This window comes from Corvus kubaryi, unplaced genomic scaffold (genome assembly GCF_017639235.1).
Source record: "Corvus kubaryi isolate FWS band 111438036 unplaced genomic scaffold, C.kubaryi_AGA036_p1.0 138, whole genome shotgun sequence".
Taxonomy (NCBI): Eukaryota; Metazoa; Chordata; class Aves; order Passeriformes; family Corvidae; genus Corvus; species Corvus kubaryi.
In genome coordinates this window covers 7,552,147-7,571,203 of record NW_024580672.1, presented here as the reverse complement: position 1 = coordinate 7,571,203, position 19,057 = coordinate 7,552,147, and the positions used below count along the sequence as shown (strand labels likewise).

Below are 19,057 nucleotides of genomic sequence, written 5' to 3'. Positions count from 1 at the left end.
ACTTTTCAATCAGCTCCTGAAGCACTGTATCTAATAAAGGGCAAAGAGGCAGAGTTTAATTTTTGTAAGTCAAACAAGTAGCAAGAAGAATCTCAAGCATTCAAAGCCTCCTTCCATATGTTAGTTACCTTTTGTCACGCTTAAGGTAGGTTATTCTCTGGCCAAGGCAAGATTAACATATTGTTCAGAAAACTGCACCAAAGACATTTTGCTTCTTCTGTGGTTAGAGCATCATTTTAGAGGTAAGTCCATACATGACAAACTACTTTATGCATATATATATATATATATCTCCATACACATATATAAAAAACTCCCCAATACCTGTAGTAAAATGGACTCAAGTCACAAAGTCAACAAGTAATAACATACAGGAAACATATTTCATATTTGTTGAATGAAGCAAAAGCTGTTGTAACTTACACAAGCGTTATATAGAATTGTTAAGTCTATGAGAACTTCATCTGTTCCGCTCAGTCCAATTACCAAGAGCTCAGAAATAACCCACTGCAGGATTTCTGCTATATTTTACATGTTACAACTTCCACTTTTCAACTTTGTCAGGCATCAATAGAGAACTGAAATATTCACAGTAAAACAGGCTCAACAGTATCTTAGTACAGTGGCTTACATGATTTTTATATTCATTTAATGAAAAGAAAAACTTCAGTCAACATTTGGAAGAGCTCTGAAAATGCTCTGCTGATTGTATCTGTTTGATTGGTTTTTTGGCAGCCAGATTAGGCTTACTGAGGCATTAAAAGGAAGGAAAATGGAAAAGCAAGAGGCAGCAAAATGAACACGTGCATAGACAACAATTTCAGAGCAGGACGTACAGAAGGAAATGGTGCAGTAAAGATGATGTGAGGTGAAGGTTGCTCGGGCCTAGGTGAGACAGCTCCTACACTGCAACATCTCCTGCTGAGCACGCATTCAGTGTAACCTTGGGCTCTCCCTTCCCACCTCTGGCAACCATCGAATGGTACTGCCTGGTTTTAAATGCTGCAGGACACACAATGGCCTTTAGGATATTCATCTGGCAGGTCAGGTCAGCCACTCCTACTCTAACCCAAATCCAAGATACTTCCTAGCAACTGACAAATCCTGGGATCTTCATTATAGCCATAGATCACAAAACTGAATAGGAGGCAGTATTTTTTTTTTTTTACTGTACTGTGGTGGCTGATTGACCTGGCGTACAAGAGAGACTTCTTTGTAAGACAGTCCCTGGTGCCAAAGACTTAGTGATTATGGTAAGGGAAAGGAGCCTCTCCCAGGATGCCTTGTTCGGTTATGGTAATGTACCCCAGTTCAGCTTCCCCGGTGTTTGTTAGCCACACTACTGTACTTAAGCTCGAGATGTCACAGGCTCGGGGTCATTTGCCTCTGTAAACCTTCACAAGTCATAGCAATAAACAGCTTTCTGTGGAACTCTATGCAAGGACCCTTCTCAACTCCTTGCCGTCAGCTTAATATTACCGAAGCCATCCCTGCGTCTGTGCGTTCATGCGTGTGAGCCACACAACCAAAAGGGACTAAGTAATACTGTACTATTACTCTTCTTCACAGGCCACTTGAAGTTAAACTTCATCTACTGGCTAGCAGCTGTACAGAGATGTGTTTAAAACTTGAGAAACCAGAAGAGCTAGACTATGAAAGCATGTGTACTGAGACATGTTTTTAATAAAAAAGGAATGCACGTGTACAAGTGAAAATTTCCATGATAGAAACGTTCTGCTGAGTTTGCATTAACTTCAGGAGACCTAAGGCAGGGGGAAGAGTCAGTCTCCTGACCTTGGCCAGAAGCCAGGCATGACCTCTCAGATGTGGTGAATACCATTCAGCAGTCTCATTCACACAGCTTTCCTCACTTGAATGCTGGAAGAGTAATTCTTCTGCAGACTAAGCAAGGTAGTAAGGGAAAAATTAGGCTGGCTGGAGGTTGGAGGAAGACTCAACACTGGGTAAAGAAGAGATGGAGGCTCCTGCTGACAACTGGTTCAGTCCTCAAGCTTGAGTCTTAGCTTTTTTGCAGGCTGGCACTGCGGCTTCTTCCTCCTCAACCTTGCGAGGCTTCTTCACCGTGTACACCACGCCACAGGCACTCTTTCGAGTTTCTGGAATATACAAGCAGAAGCTGCAGTACCAGTACCTCAAATACCCAAATAAAACACATTTAAGGCATACTCAATTCAGGTGTCCATGCCCCAAGCACAGTTGGAGCCAGTCAGTCAGCACATACAGCAGAGAAGAAACCTGCATGGGCAGGAGCTCGGGATCCACTGCATTACAGAGTGGAGAAACTGCAGGGGGGAAATACAATGGTGGGTGTAGAGTTATAGCAAACCAAGGAAAACCGAGGTCTGCAGGGCCTGGGGAGCTGCAGAGACACAAAACCATAGGAAACCAGGCTTAGTCAGTTCAATAATCACAGAGGGACACATTCTTGAAGCACTGTCAAAAGCATTTCTGAGCCAAACTTACTGTTCTTAAAAAAATACTAAAAAATGCATTCACATACCCCAGGATTCTTAGACTATGTGGGCACAGCTGTATTGGCAGAGGATCCCCTACACACCAAGGAAGTGATCTGATGGTATTCAAGGATTTTATTTACTGAACCCTCAACATTATTATAAAATACTGGTGTGTGATGTTACCCAAATCCTCACATTTGTCAAATAACCCACTTGGAGCCCAATCCACTTTTGTAATTACCAGCGGGAAGCTTCTGTGCAAAATTTGAGTTAGAAGAGATTCCCTACAAATACTCTATTAGCAAAGAGGCTCTGCAAGAAGCTTGCCAAAATATACTGACTTATTCTGGGTTAGTATCCTCTCTGGGACAAGGGAAATGACACCTGCTATTTAATTTCACAGATAAGATAGATGACAGGCTTGAGAAATCCCACATAAATTTGACAATTCCTTCAACGCACTCTGTATCTCTATGTAGATGAGTAGCAGGCTGGAGAAAAGCCTGTTGATTTTGCCATGAGTTTGAAATTATCCACACTGAAGAGTGAGTCAGAAATAATCCACATACTAAAGCATCAAAAAGGGATATGACTAATGTTGCTTCTGCATACATACGGCAAAAAGGCAAATGCAAAACACACGCATACCCATTTCTTGAAATCAATCACTTAGTTTCTGTCAGTGTCACCAAGATCAGCATTCAAACCTTTCTGAAATGGGATAGTTTCACTACAAAGCACAGCAGGCAGGCCCCTATTTTGGCTAAACCATTTATGAATCATTAATGTGGTTGAGCGAGTCCTCCAGCACAGACAGCACCATCAGTTCAGCCACTGATTTGCCAACATGGCAATGAGGGAAAATAAAAACACCCTTGCCACACAAGCTCCTCTTCATGCACTGGACAAAGAAGCTAAAACCCCAATGACTTGCTCTGTAAGGTCTCAGACCTTTTGGAGAATATGCATCAACAAGAGCTTAGTTCAACAAACGCACACGCTCCTTAGAGGAGCTTACAAGTGCTTACCTCCATGCAGCATGGTGGCTCTGCAGTTGGTGGACACAGCTGCCTTTGCTTCGCTTTCTGACAGGCCAAACAGCAAACCTCTGTCACTGCTGCTCAGGATCAAAACACATGGAAGCAACAAACAGAACAGGGAAGTCTCTCTGCATGATAGGTTTGCTTACTCTGCAAATAACTGGGAATTAGCGAAGCTGTAACTCAAAGTGACATTTTGCATAAGGTTACCCAGAGGCGGAGAAATGAAGCACCCAATTCTCCTGGCTGCAGTTCCCCAGCAGCCCTCCTGGAAAGCTCCTGGCAGCGTTGTGTCTTTCCAGACAAGAAGCTGTACTTTTGAAAATAAGAGACTGTCAACGCAGGAACATTTTAGATGTGCATAATCAAGCAAAAAAATTACCCCACAGAAAATTTCAGTTTTGGGGACATGGCACTGTCTGATACAAAAGCATTAAGCTGAAGTTTCCAGCCACCTTAGCAGGGATGACATCACATTAGCTATGTTAATTTGGGTTGAGCCTGACTGCTCATTTTAAGAGGGAAGAAAATGTTGTGCATAAAATCCTTCCAGGCCACACAGCCTCCCACACAGTTCTCATGACTCAGAGCATGCTCCTTCACTTTGAGGGACAGGCCAGATATGTGCTTCGTGGGAGAGTAATAAAAATGCATCTGAACTCCTAAGAGGAGGGAAGAAAAGACACTCTCCTTTGTTTCTAGAACACAACCTCTTATTTAACATTACATGGGTACCTAAGGACTGGAAAATTCAGAACAGAAGTAGTTACTGCTCAGATGGAAACTTCTAATTTTACGTAAATACAATTTTATAGCTTCTGCTACCAAAAATGTGGCACTTAGGAGATACTAAGTAATAATTTCTTGTTTGGTTCACAGTGTCCATAGATTTTTATAGGTTTTATTCATTTCTCTACTTATACCCACCCAACATTAATGCATATCACAACAAAACATTCCTGTAGCTGAACACAAACATCATTATTTACAGTGACTGCTCATGCCACCTCATGACCAAGATCTGCTGCCCCTTCCACACACAGAGCTCTGATTCAGTGAATTGGTCACCAACAAGTACCACTGTATAAAGTTCAAGGACTGTAAAGGATGAAAAGAATTTCAAAACCACTTTAAAGTTTCAAATGTTACTACTAACTGCTGCCTTTGACTTCAGAAAAGGATACAGATTAGCAACATCGTAAGGACCTCGGAGTTCTAGAGGCTAAAACAAAACAAAGAAGTTTGGATATGTGAGTGCCCTCGCTTGCAGGCTGACAGTGTGAGCAGGCAGGGCAAGGCTATCAGACAGGCAAGATTAAATGCTATATAATAGCAAGCTACTGAAGGTACTAGGAAATCAAGCAAATGTCACTATTTTGGCAAACAGAGTCACTCTGTCTGGGAGAAAACTGTCGTGGAAAATACATTTTTTTGCAGCAGCAAAAAAATCCCCCAAAAACCAACAAAACAAACCAACCAACCAAAAAAATCCCCAAACCCACAATACAATTCTTTGGTAATGGCAATCATATTTAAACTTACAAATTTTATATGTTTAATGTGTAATTAAAGCTGTATTTTCAGCCACAGATAAATCTTCAAATTGTTCTGACTTTAAAAAAAAAATCTGGGACTTACCCTTTCAGCTGCACTAGATATAACTATGTTCTGGAAAACAAAAGAAAACATTCATCTGTCAGACAGCATCAATAAATGAAAAAAAAAAATTAGCAAGAAGCAAAGGCTTCATGAGCACTAGCTAAGTTCAGGCTCAGGGCCCACTTGAACATCAGAGTATCTGATGCCCTCAGATGAAGTGAGCTCTATTCAGGGTGGGCATCTTAATTTGGGGACACAACTAAACTCAGTTATTGCCCTGTCCCCTACACAAAGAGGGGCACAGGCACAAGCCCTCCCTTGTAATTACAAACCTCTCACAGCCAGACAGGAGATGAATAAGTACAGCACCTTTTAGAGGGACAGACTAAGCAGTGTAAGTGTCAAGAGTGATGGTATTAAGCAAGCACCTATTAGCCTGTATCTCTCATAGAGGACTTCAAAGTGCCCTTAAGGGTAAAGAAAAAATGCAAAGCTGCAGGCACTGTGTTAAGAAGTGTCCCCTTTATTTACAACAGCTGAAAGAGGCCCAATACAAACAACTCACCCTGAGCTGTAACAGAAATGGATTGAGGAGTCCAGAATCCCCCAGAAGGAGCTTACAGATGGTGCCTTGAGACAGTTTGGTGCTCCCAAATTTTCAGCCTATACTGTTGCAGTATAACTCAATGCTAAGCACTCACGTTGGCCTTGACCATACTCACACTGCTTCCGGAAATGTATCTACACCTAGGCAGTGGCTGCCTCTTTGCGCCACACACTCATTTCCCTCAACACTGGCACCCCTGTGAAAATCACCAGGCAAAGAAATCCTTCTCCCTTCTCTCACAAAAGGTTTCTGCAGAACACGTATGTGACTACACAGGGGCTGGCAGATCCCACAGCTCAGCTGCCAGAACTCTTCTGATGTTAAGCTTCCAAGGATGCTCACCTAGGGGAAGCCTGTTTTGCACAGCTGGTAACTCTGCAGCAGCAAAATATCCTTGCACCTTTTATGATACTGAATAAAAGGCTTTCGGAATTCTTGCTTGAGTGGGTGAGAATGAGAATTGTGCTGAGGCAGAGACAGACTTTCCCTCTCTGACGTCAGTACCACCAACATATCATGCCATCTCTGGTTTCAAGGTGGGGCTTTAGATCCCTTCCCCACTCTGCTTGGCTTCTCCTGCCACCTCCCCAGCACAAAGAGCTGGGCAGGCACTGGAAGAAAATGCCCTGTATGCAGCTGGAACTCAGCAGCTGGAAGACCTACATGAAAATGAGTGCATGTTCACACTATGCCCAAGGTTTCCTTGTGTGCTGAGGAAGAGAGGATGACTCTGATGAGGACAGATTACTCTGCCTTACCATAAGGAAAGCCAGAAGCAGAAGCAATATATACATCAAAGTGACTTAACAGCACACATCCAGATGGAGCCTAAGACATTTTTTTTTTCTGAATAGCTCACCTTTAAAATGACTACACTATGGATCCCAAAGGTGCTTTTGAGCCTCAGTGGCGCTGACTGCAAGAGTTTGCTGGGAAAATTCAAGTCTCCTGCTCCAAACTGTAGAAACTAATGCCTGTTGCCCAGGCTCAGAGAAGCTCCCAGAGCAGCTGCATGAGACATCTCAAACCAGCACGGAATTGTGGATCACATCTGTGCATTGGAGATATGCTCTGCCTGGTTCAAAGGCAACTGGTTTCCATTAGGGGACGGGTAAGATGGAGGAAGGAGACAAGAGCAGACAAGAAAAGCACTCCTGGCAAGCGAAGGAGAGGCAGGCAAAGGCAAATCCAAGAGAAGAGCTAAAGGGAAAAACTCAAAGGCAAAACACTGTCTCCCCAGGTAAAGCAGACAGCAGCTGTTCAGCACACTGCTCCGGGCAGCCTCCAACTCAGTTACCAAAACACGGGAGGTGAGGGACTGTGGCTATACACACCTTCTGTCTGGCAAGGCAGGTGAGCCTCTCCTTCATTCCCTGCACATTTTAATGTTTTAAAGACGCTGCTCAATGCCAGCCCTGAGAACACCAGTAAATTTCTGGAAGTTTCTCTGCCCTGCTATAATAGAGGAATAAAAGGATCCAAAAGCTACTACAGGTTCAGCAACTACACGTTACAGAAGGTAAGAGTTGCATGCCAGGTGCCAATGGAAGCAGCCTACGGACCAGCCATCCCATGTCTCATTTAAACAAGGGCCTTTACCTCACTGATAGAGGCAAACTCTCAGTAAGGGCTAATAACCATCTCTGCTGGTCCACAACCTACTCAGTCTGGAGGCAAAGAACAAAGACAAGCTAGCAATCCTCTTCCAGTGCCTAACAACAACTTGTCATATGCAGCTCCAGCTGATTTACCTTCCAGGCACAGATGAAACACTAGACTGACAGACGCAGAATGAAAGGGCACCGTGCACAGACTGAGCGCCTGAGCGTCTCACTTGCCCTGTGACATCAACTCAATTGGTGCTCTCCAGTTCATCAAAAACCATGTGAGAAGCACATCTTGAACTGCCCAGATGAAAGGGGAGCAGCATCAAAAAGGGTATCTCAGAGGAAAGGGGTCTAGTGCGTATAGAAGTCATGTCCAAGTCAGTACTTCATGTCATTAACTGCCAGAGCTGGGCTTCTCAGGAAAGGCTGTGCAAATATTTCTTCTGTAGCACCAAGGAAATTTATCTGTTTGACCCACCCTGCTGTCCTACAAAAGCTGCCATGCTTGAGGAGAACTGAGCTAATGATGGATCTACTTTTAATTTGCCTTCCAAGCTCTATATCCCACTTCAGATTTTCCAAATCCAGCTACCATTCAGATCCAGTTTCTCTGGACAAGCCACATGTGGCAGAGGCCATTTACAATGCAGAAGGGGGAGCTACAATTTCTGTTAACTTTGATATGTATTAGGATATGACCCCCTATTAAAAAGCATGCCCTGAGAGGACACAGCATAAGAGACAGCTTAACCTGGTAGCCTGGGAGGAGGTAAGTTATGAAAGCAATGGGTTACAGGCATCTCAAAGTTACTTCTTCCTTGGGTTTCAGTAGCATGGAAGAATGCAGTTCATCTGACTGCAGCCAAGCCTTGGCTGACAGCCAGCTAGCTGTTAGGTCTATTTTGGACACAGGGAATTTACTAACCATTTAGCAAAACAAGGCTTCTACATTCTTTTCTTACTGTTTTCTAGCCCCCATATTCAAAGTATAGAGTCAAAAAAGAGCTTTTGGCCTATGAAAGGGAGGATTTTAAAGAAATACATGGATTTCAGTTCTAGTGCAAACCCTTAGATGTTTGGTACTTTATCCCCCCTCCATCCTCTCCCACCTTTGTTTTGGGAATTGCATACCATAAGAACACATGGATTGTTCTGGAAAAGGAATCTAACGGCTTGATATCTTAAGAAGAAAGCATGCACTGGTACAAGACTGGAAGTATCTGGAGCTAGAATGATTGTGTCCTTGTGTTAGTAGGCCAAGATTTAGTCACAGCTTCAGATGCCCCAGCATCACACTCATTTAAAATGGCTCAGTCTGTACAACTCCAGAAGTATTTGAACTGAATTAATTACCTTGTTTTCACTTTGAGAGCTTACCTTTCCTTTGCAGATCTGCATCAGGCTGATGGCATTTGAAATTGTGTATCTTCTCATTGTGGAGTCTTTGATGGCAGGCGTGTAAAGAAGTTCAAAGTAAATGCCTCGATCTATTGCCTTCACATGAAAGAGAGTGATCAAAAATCAAAAGGAGAGAAGCCTAACAATCTAACAACTGCTGTCTATTATTGATGTAGCTTATTCTCAGTTTAACTGTGTCATATACGACAAAAAAATAAAGCAGAACTGTTCCAGTAAGAGCACAAGCATAGCATGAAAGAAGAGCAGGGGAAGGCTTCACTGTACACCAGATACATGTGCATAAATCTTCGGATGACAGATAAATGAGGTTTAACAAACAAATACCAGCCACTTATTTGCTGTAATTGGCTATCACTAATATATACATAGTATCACAGAGCCAAGGAGACAGATAACCACTGCTGGTTATCTGCTGCCTTGAAACTTTGAGGACTCTACTCCACTAGGCCCACACCCTGCTGTAAGAAAGATCACCACCTCCCTCAGTACCCATGTCTTGCAGATGAAGAATTTCTCCTTGCACAAAGCAGCAATGAGGACCCTTCTTCTGTCTCACAGCACACTCCGGTGTTTGTGACTATGTTAAATAACAGTGAGTCACAGGAGAAGTTTCAAATAGGAATACTGATAATATTTTCAGCTGCTTTGACATCCTTTGCTATCTGTCAAAGTGCCTCACCAAAAGCCTAGTATTCTTGTTTTCGCAAACATAGAAAGGTTAAGCAACTTGCACACAGTGTGCTACCGATAAAGACACAATGTAAAGCCAGGAATTCCTTGTTCCATGGCAATCCTACGTTTGCCTGAAATGACACTCTATGTTTACACAAATATTATTAAAATATGCTGCAATGGTAATACTGTAAGAGAGTCCAGTAACTGAATACAGCTGCAATTAATCCAGCTCCCACCCATGCATGACCTCTGCATGCAAGCACAACAGAAGCCATATATGCATTGAATGTTTTACACAGAACTGGCCTGATATCTGCAAACAAGATCAGCCTTAACTTATCAAAGCCAAACAGGTGATGGCAAAACACCAATTTCCAGTCAAGGTGATTTTTAACCTCATCCCTACCACTTCAGCTGCCTGCTACTCTGTCTGGCATCATAACAACCAAAACTGACTGCGCCAGGGTGCACAAATCAGTCCAACAGACAGACTGCCTTGAAGCTGGGAGTGTGGAAGATGAATAGCAGCTTGCAAGGAAAATGTCTCCCAACACAGGGCTTTAAGATCCACATAGCTCCTTACCTGGGTCAGCTGCTGGAGTTTTAGCCAGCTAGGGTGCTTTCATACAACATTGTTATTCCAAGTGGAATGTTGAAATCCTCAGTTTATAATAAAGTCCAATGTATTATTTTTATTCTGTCTCAGAATTAATTCTAGTTAATATTAAATTCTTATTCTAGGTCAAACTTTCTGAGAAAAGGAAGTAGGATTACTAGCCAATTCCAAATTTAAATTTTTAAGTACTAAGGACTACATCAGCCAAGAATATCCATCTGGAACAAACCTTTACATATATTCAGAGGAGAAAACAAGTTCCCCTAAGAGTATGTTCAGATTAAGTTTTCTGGCAAACTACCAACAGCAGGCAGAACTACATTTGATCCACACTGATAGCCATCTTGGGTCCCACAGCACATATTTAGCAATGCCACATTTGGTTCATTTACCAAGACATTATTTTGTCCAAGTATGGATTTAATACAGTTGTCTTTCAAGTAACCAGCACAACATCGTTCTCCTAAATTAACACTGCCATTCACATTTCCTGTCTTTTAAATCAAAGGGCTGTTTATCTATTCTGACACAGCTGTACCATTTCTGGTTTGGGAAGCAGCTTAGTCAGCAATCACACCGTATCTCCCTGCTTAGCAGTGTAGTGGCCTTAAGGCTCTCTTTTCATTCCTTGGGAACACCACTTCTGCCTTCTTAAGTGGGGGACAGGAGGAGAAAAAGAAAGAACATACATCACTGTGTATTAAATGCTGCTGTGGAGACCCTGAAGTGAAGGACATTTGAAACAACATTATATATTATGCAAGAAAATAAAAGAACCACTTGGATAGGAATGGTGGGAGGAAGGCTGTAGGGAATTTGACTCAAATTCTGTATTTAATGTCAGTCTAACAGCAAGAAAACAATTTAGATGTAAATTTACCATATTCACAGGGGGCCTTCGGAAGTAGAATGGCAGCTTTTCTGTTACATTTATGCAGACCAGATCCACATCTAGTGTTGTGCAAGCAATCTACAGCAAAGAAATAGGAGCAGATTATTATATATGCCAAAAAATGCATAACCAATTTAAGGTGCACTAATAGTCTCCTTCATTTCTTAATGCAACAAATGTCTCTCCAGGGTGAGCTCAGTTTTAAAATTAAGAGGTACTATGCCTTGCAGATATGCCAATAGAACAGCAGGACTATAGATGCAGAGCTTGAGCATTTGAGATTTAAAACCCAAGTCTTCCCTTTCTTATAGAACTAATTTTCCAATAAAATAATGGCCAACCCCAAGGCAGCATTTACTTTTTTTTTTTTATAATCTGACAGAGGACATGCAGAAGCAATGCTGGGAACTAACAGGTAATACCCCAGTTTACAAAGGGAAGAGCCCAGGAACTGCCCCTTGTCCCATCATGCTCTGCTTCCAGTACAGCACCTGTTTGTTTTCAAGATCAATTACTTAGACCAGAAGCAAAGAAGGAAAGACTGAAAGAAAAGCAGGATGTTAGACAGTGACTGGTGGTGCCACACACCCAATACTGGAGACCAACCCCCAGAGTCTCAGTTTCCTGGCTGGGTGGAGAATGTGCAGCTTCTCCTGACAGCCATGCCTCTGGCAGAGTCTGGAGACAGCACTGAAGGCTACAGTTTCAGAATTTGCTTTGAAGTTACACCACAATTTACAGGTGTGTAAGAGATGGAGGGAATGAACAAGGGGCAGAGGCTCCTCACACTGACATACAGGGAAAATTAAGGTTACCTAAAAGGAAGTCCTTGATTTACATTGATCTCATGCACACAAGGTAGGAATTATGTATGCCTCCCCTGCAAGGATGATTACACAGGGCCAGACTAATGTCTGTAAGCAGTGTTGTTACAAAGAAGGTAAGATAGGCTGAAGAAGTTGAAAAGGCATTTTCTGTGTGTAGGGGAACACTCTGCACTCAGAAACCTGCCAACAACTGCTCCAAATACACCTGGGCCAGCTGCCAACCATTCATCCATCCCGCCTCCCAGCAGAACTAAAGCAGTGGGGGCTGTGAGGAGCCCCAGGGGTAGGGGCTGCTCTAACACAAGGCACGCTACTCCTTAGCAAACTGGTCTTCTACCAGTTTGTTCACATGGAATTTGGAGGAGATGAGAGCAGAGGCCCAACTTTAGGAATGTTTCTTAGCTGTTGATAGCATTCTCTCCTAGACAAGAGAGCCACAGTACACATGGCAGGCAAACCAAGAGGTTTTTGAAGTTAAAATGTCTCTGCCAGGACATTTAGACTAAACTTTTTCTTCATGCCCTACCTTTATCCTCCATTAGGCAGGACACAGTTGGAATCCACGGCACAGAATTAGACTTGCATGTGGAAGTTCACCCTACAACAGCCAGTTTTCCTCCTTTGCTTACAGGAGGTACAAATTACTACACAGAAGTGATTTATCGGAACATGCACAGAAAAAATAGCTCTGAGTCATGCCCTAGAAAATACATCAGTGAGGTCATAAAAAATTCAGGAAAAGATAATGCTGGAAATTAAGGAAAGCAAGAACGGACATCAGACACATGCAAGTTGCCCTATGTGATGAGAAATAGAGCCTTCCTAATCAGCTCCAGAAACACTGGAAAACTCTTCTCCATTTTGCAAATTAAGCACAGTGGGAGAGGGAGTGACTCAAAAACCAGGATATATACAAGATTCCAGTGACATGACCATTTCAGAAAATACCACCAAAGAAAAACAGACTCATACTTCCCCATGAGGATTTCCTGCACTGTATGAAAAACTGGAGAGCAGATTTCTCCAAGAACTGTAATGCTCAGCCTAGCTTTGGCTCCCAGACAAGTCAGACATGCAGGCAAGTTAAGGTTACCCTGCCTGCTGAAAAGATCTGAAGTGCAACAACTTCATCCAGAAAATATCACGCAGCAGTTGCACAGCCCAGCATCCGCCTGGCAACACTGTGGGCAAGAGCCCCATCTACTGGGAAAGCCCAGCCAGCCATTAAATACATTTGCTACTGTTTGGATGCTCTGAAGCAAGCTTTGGCAAACATTTTAGGAATAAACATTGAAATTTGACTTTGCCCTACACCTTCAGACATATATGTAAGTTTTTTAGATACTGGTGATGTACTAATTGCTTACAAACAGCAGACAGAGCTAATTAGTACCATTAAAACAATCAGAAATCTTAGAAAGCAAAATTTTTGAAAAGCAGCAGGTACAGACCCTATTACCTGCATGGAGTGGGCATTCCTGTTGCAGGCCAAAATAATCTTTTTGGGAGACTTAAACAATGAACATGTTCTACAGTTGGCAAACATGGCTTCCTCATGCCCTTGAGGATATAAATTATTTGGAGAATTTAAGCACATCTTTCAGTACATGTCACTGCCACACTCAGTCACAGAAGAGCTTCCCTGGCTTTTGACAAGAAGGCACAGACTAGTTTTCAGCCATGCTAAAATTAGAGGACATCTCCAATGGTCATGTAATTTTTTCAGAACAACATGAAAAATCTTGTTCTATGGAGAACAATACAAATGCCAAAGTGTTGGTGAGAAAGTGATGCTCTTGAGGTAATATTGCCACCAAAAGCCAATAGGAAGTTTATTTGTCATGCAAGACCCACTCTTGAAGGCTTCATCCTTAATAATGCAACATCCATGAGTTGTAAGAGCCAAACTGTATGTGCTGAAACCCCCTGCACAATGTCACTTGCACCGGACTCCCTGTGTGATACCTCTATGAAACTGACCCAGCTCTCCATAGAGTCACACATTCTAAAATCTCTAAACAAAAGCCAACCATACAAACCTGCCCTGAATGTGAAAATGTAAGGATGAAGTCTTTCATCTCATGCAGTTTGCAAGAAACACGCTTGGGTTCCACCCCCAGTTCGAAGTGCTGCCAGCATGGAAGCAAAGGAGATAATCTCACTGACAATCCTGCTTCTTTCCCCACACCCTGTCCATCACCTGCCAGAGTGTCAGCTTAACCAGGCACTGTCTGCTCTGGCCTGCCCAGAGCACCGCCACCCGCTTTGCACTGGCACAACTCTCCGCGTGGCTGAGTGCTGAATCACACTGGGAAAGCGGATCTGCCTGAAAAATAACTTGGCAAAAACTCTGGTTACTGCTCAGCCAAAAGCAGGCTCCTCAAAGCAAACTGCCATGCAGCTAAGCAAGCAAGCAGCCTCAGCAGCAGGGCAGACAGGAAGCTGCAGAAATGAGTGGCTGTTTATGCCAGTTTAAACACCACCACAGCTGGACATCCAACTGCAGCAGGAGTCGTGACATGGCTGAAAATAAACAATAATAAACCTTAAGTGAGAGAACACCCTTTTCCCAAAAAACAACACAGCACACCCCTGCTGATTACCTAGTTTCAGGTGCTTGTTTAAACACTTGATGAACTAATTGAGCTCACTTGAGAAGTGAGATTTTATACTATTGCCAGAGATCAAAAGAAAAGTGGAGAGTGGCCCATGAAAATATTTTAAACCATCTGCCTCTGTCACATCCCTAAGAGTCCTAAAATCTTGCAAGGGAAATAAAATTCAGAAATTAGTTTCATTTAGCTGTAACTCTTATAATTAATGCTTGAATCCTGCTGAAAAGTTCTTTAAAGTTCATGTTCTTCTACAGCCTCTTGCTTTGTACTTTACTTGGACAAGTCTTGAAAGAGGAGAGGAAATAACGTAGAAAAGCAAAACAGAAGAAAACAATTTTAATGTGGCAAAACAGGTACTCTGCAGTACTAGAAAGTGGCTTTAACTTATTTTAAAAAAACAACCACCAGACTCATTTTAACTGAGAAGTTCCCTTTGAAGGTAAATTCTTCAAAGAAACTCACTTTTTTTTTGCCGTGCCTGTGCCTCCTTCACACTGCTTTAAACTGCACACCTGCTTGCTGCCTGCCAAGGCTAACAGAGATGGGACACTTCCACCTACTCACCCAATTCAGACTTAAGGTTATTATTTATGAGCTTACAACAGGTCAGACATCACAATTTCGGGTTTTGTAAGAAAAATTCTGACAAAAACGTAACTTGCTTCAAGGTGCTCCACCTGATCAGAACATCGACACCAGCTGTTATCAAGTACTTGAGAAAATTTAAATAAGAATATGAAGGAAATGGAGGTGAACACCTATCAGGTAACTCACAGAACCACATTAGCTCCACTTTAAAATCCTCCCTAGCATTTCAGAGACCAGGAACAAAGAAGATCGCAAGCACATTTTAGGGAAGTTGCCAAGAGCTTGAGAAGTTAAAGCTCAAGACAGACACTTTCTATATGATGATAGTACACATATATTGGGGGAAAAAAAAGATGTTTTTTCCCCTCACTAGAGTACAAGGAACACAAAGGCAACCACAGTGCAGAGGCATACAAGTCCATTCATCAGGTAGATGAGGTAGATGTTTCAGACTTTAACCTGTCACCTCAGGGTCTTGCAGCCTCCTGCAAATCCTCCCAACCCCCCCCTCAGCCTATTAACTGACCAGACAGCCTATAATGCTTAATTAGGTCCATGAGGTCTTTATAAAATGGGAAATAAAATCAAAACAAAGCATGTACTTGGCACAAGGCACAAAAAGTTACTGAATGAGCATTACCGATGAGATGATTGTACTTACATGGAACAGTTTCTCAGTTTTTGGAAATACTGCTATGATGTCATATAACCTTATATTTGCAGATGTTGATCTCTACAAAAGGAGCAAACAATTACTACCTCGAATTCTGGCAGATGTCAAAGCTATGCACAATGATTATAACCAAAACAATGAGAAGAAAAATCCTTTCTCCCTGTCAAGTACTAAAACAAAGCCAATAATCATCCAATTACACAGCAGGTTTCTACAGTGAAGTCACTCATTCTCAGTTTGAGGCTTGTCCCACCCATCTACCAGGACACTTACACCATTTGCTTCGAACTTGTAGCACTAAAACATAACCAGAGACAAGGCTTGCTCATGGTCTCCTAGTTTATGCGCAGAAGTCCAGAAACAGAGGACCAGAACTGTTGTTCCATACTGACAAATGATCAACAGAAGCCATATCCAGTCTTGTAAGTCTACATCTCCTCATGATCACATTATTTGTTAAAGATGCAATCTGAGCAATCACTGCTGAGTGCCCTATAAAATCCAGGTAGTTCTACCCGTAGAATTTCCAAAGTTTCATTCATTCAACTGAGAAAAGGAAATGAAAGTTAGAAAATTGATTGTTAAGTATCCTTACCAAGAGATTGCAGTGGGAAGGATCAGAAACAACAAGTGTTAGCCGGGTCAAGACTTTAATTCTTTTACATGTCCCCTACAGAAAAAGGAATAATAAAAAAATTTTTTTAAAAACCCGAAGCAAAAATTTGTGGTAATTTCCACCCAGTCTGCTATAAAAAGAAAATGGTGTCATGCTTATAGTCTTGCTATACTAATTTTCTAAAGTCTGTAGTAACCCTTCCCTAATTTATAGCATCTCTTTGATATTATACCTGTCCTTACAAAGAATGACTTACTGTGTTTCTCTGGGGAAGGATGAATAGAAAGGAAAAAGAAGAAATAAAGAAAAACAATCGTGCAGAAAAATTGGGTATGTTTCACTACTGCTGTGATTCCCCAGGCAGGCCAGAACTGCAAGGAAAAGCAATTCTTGAATTAACCAATATCAGTGATCCATAACACAGTATTTGTATTTCTTTATATCCAAATTTTGCTCCATCAAAACCACAAAGTTATTTCCAAAACTTAAATTTCAAGAATTGTACTGTAATTATTCAACTACAAGCAGATTAAAAATTCACACAAAGCATTTTCTTTAATAATTTCTAAAATAACGAATAGAGCCTACCCTGATGCAAGTGTACTATTCTTTCAATGCTTGGTGTTTTAACCATGAAATAATGGACACATTTCTCTTTTTTTATTACCTCCTAATACATAAAATCACATATACAAACACACAAAGGTAAAAAAAGGTAACTCAGAATAACTATCTATCTATCTAGACATATATATAACGTAACTAGACATACTTGTACAATAGGTAAAGATGGAAACAACTCTGAAGGAGATACTGGCTTGATGATTTCCTTGAAAGAGAACAGAACAAAGTTATTAAAAATGTCATGGGTGAGGTTTACAAGTAAACAAAAATTGTGTTCCAATCTTAAGAAGAAACTGACCAGGCTAACAAGACTATTTTTGTGGGACAGTACATGAACCATATTAAAAATTAATCCCAGGGCAGTTCTACTGAATTATAAAATGTACTTGTCTCTAGATGTGCATTCTGCAGCTAAAGCTATCTGGGAACATGCAATAAGGCAGTAGGTTTACTAAAGAAACACAGCAAGAACAAATAACCCCAAGAAAAATTACCTGTTTCTTTTCCTTAAAATCGATGACATGATTAAGTGCAACTGCAGAATATCCCACTGAAAAACACACAGTAAGAATATTTTGTCCAGCAAACAAAAAGAAAACAAATCCAATGGAAAAACTGTAAAATACTCATTACTTAAATGTCTTTAAATTAATAATCACCTGCATATTTAGATTTCACAATATTTTTTAAGAAGACTGATTCACCCAAAAACTGCTTTAAAAGAGAAAAAAAAAAAAAAAAAAAAATCTGTTTGGCTTTTAACACAGCCCAGGCCTGACAACTCTTACTCAGTGGCAAAGCTTTATGAACACGAATACTTGGGCTTGGGGTTCCCAAAGGTCTGGCCTAGTTTGGTCCTGTTTATGACTTTATTTACGGAAAACTGCTAAGTACATTCAGGATAGTTGTTAGAACTGCGGACAACGCAGAGCTGGGAGGCATACTGCTATCGGAGAAGGCGAGGCCAGCATTCAAAACGATGCCAAGTAAACGGAGGCGAAGGTGCATTTAAAGGGTTCTGAGGAAGATGATACGCTTGCCAGGGGCATTTAAACCACCCGCCCCAAACACTGGACAGGCAGCACGTGGCTGTACAACAGTTCTGCAGGAAACGACCCGGGCCGTGAGGAACTGCAGGCGGAAAAACTTGTCCATGTTGGGAAAAAGCCAACTGTTACGCTGGGATAAACGGGCAGAGACAGAGCTGCAGGGCACACAGGAGCTTCCCCTGCGACCCAGTCCCGGGCAGACCCAGCCCGGGGCACTTGGCTTGCAGAAAGCTGCGGGCTGAGCGGGGAGAGCGGAGAGGCGCCGGGGGAAACGCGCCCGCCGGCGGGGCTGGTGGCGACGGTCGGCCCGTGCGGAGGGAAGGGAAGGCTCATCCCGGGGAGCCCGGCTTGTGCCCGAGCCAGCCCACAGGCTCCGGCTGTGCCTCCTGAGCCAGGGGAGCCGTCGCTCGCGTCCAGCCACTCTCCTGGCCAGGGCCGGCCCGCCCTCCCCAGCTCAGCCCCACCGAGCCTCGGGCCGGCCCCGCTGCCCTCCCCGCTCGCAGGACTCACGGTGCGCCGCGGCCTCCAGCAGGCTCTGCAGGGACTTCTTGTCCAGCCCCTGCGGCAGGTTCAGGTCGGCGAAGCCGGCCATGCTCACGCCGCGGCGGGCGGGGCGGGCCCGGGCACGGCAGCGGCGCACGGCAGCGGCACCGCCCCTGCCCGCCCGCCCGCGGCAGCCTGGGCCCTGTAGTCCCGCCCGTGCCGGGCCGGCACCGCTCTCAGTCAGCACAGCGGGGACAGGCGGGGCGGCTGCTCCACACGGCCGCGGGTGCCTCGGCGGTGGCCGGGGAAAGCCTGTGGGGTGATTGCTCAGGCCTCAGGCGGGGCCCCTGAAGGTTCTCAGGCAACGCATCCCGGGCTCTGAGGGACATTCCCCCCGACTCAGGGGATCCCCCGGCTCTGCCGCTCTCCGCCGCCGGCCAAGGCTCGCCGCGCCCCTCAGAGCCGCCGGGTGCCCACCAGGTGGAGCGTTAGCCCTGCTCCAGTGGCGTATTTATCCCCCTGTTAATCTGGTTCAGCTCCACCTGAATATTGCCAATGAAAATCAAACCCAATCTTTTCTATTTATATAATTCTAGAATTATTTTCTTTCCTGCAAAGCCCCGAGTTGCCATATCAAAGATATCCCCTGA

The 19,057-nt window shown here is 43.2% G+C and overlaps 1 protein-coding gene across 3 annotated transcripts; it reads right to left on the bottom strand.

The window, feature by feature from the left end:
* Window positions 1–364: 364 nt before the first annotated feature.
* RPP30 (ribonuclease P/MRP subunit p30) lies at window positions 365–18,559 on the bottom strand. Of its 3 annotated transcripts, XM_042018947.1 has the most exons (12): window positions 18,435–18,556; window positions 17,370–17,425; window positions 17,024–17,080; window positions 16,231–16,305; window positions 15,624–15,695; window positions 13,799–13,888; window positions 10,921–11,010; window positions 8,708–8,824; window positions 5,156–5,185; window positions 4,702–4,739; window positions 3,506–3,585; window positions 365–2,117 (listed from the first exon to the last, which is right to left on the bottom strand). In XM_042018947.1, exons 1-12 carry the CDS (start codon window positions 18,514–18,516, stop codon window positions 2,008–2,010), a joined length of 897 nt encoding a protein of 298 aa, XP_041874881.1. In that variant the 5' UTR covers window positions 18,517–18,556; the 3' UTR covers window positions 365–2,007. The 3 variants fall into 3 exon arrangements, with proteins under 3 accessions (XP_041874881.1, XP_041874884.1, XP_041874882.1); XM_042018950.1 differs by lacking the exon at window positions 13,799–13,888; XM_042018948.1 differs by lacking the exons at window positions 365–2,117; window positions 3,506–3,585 and adding an exon at window positions 3,592–3,832 and having other exon boundaries at window positions 4,674–4,739; window positions 18,435–18,559.
* Between the last annotated feature and the right edge of the window lie 498 nt (window positions 18,560–19,057).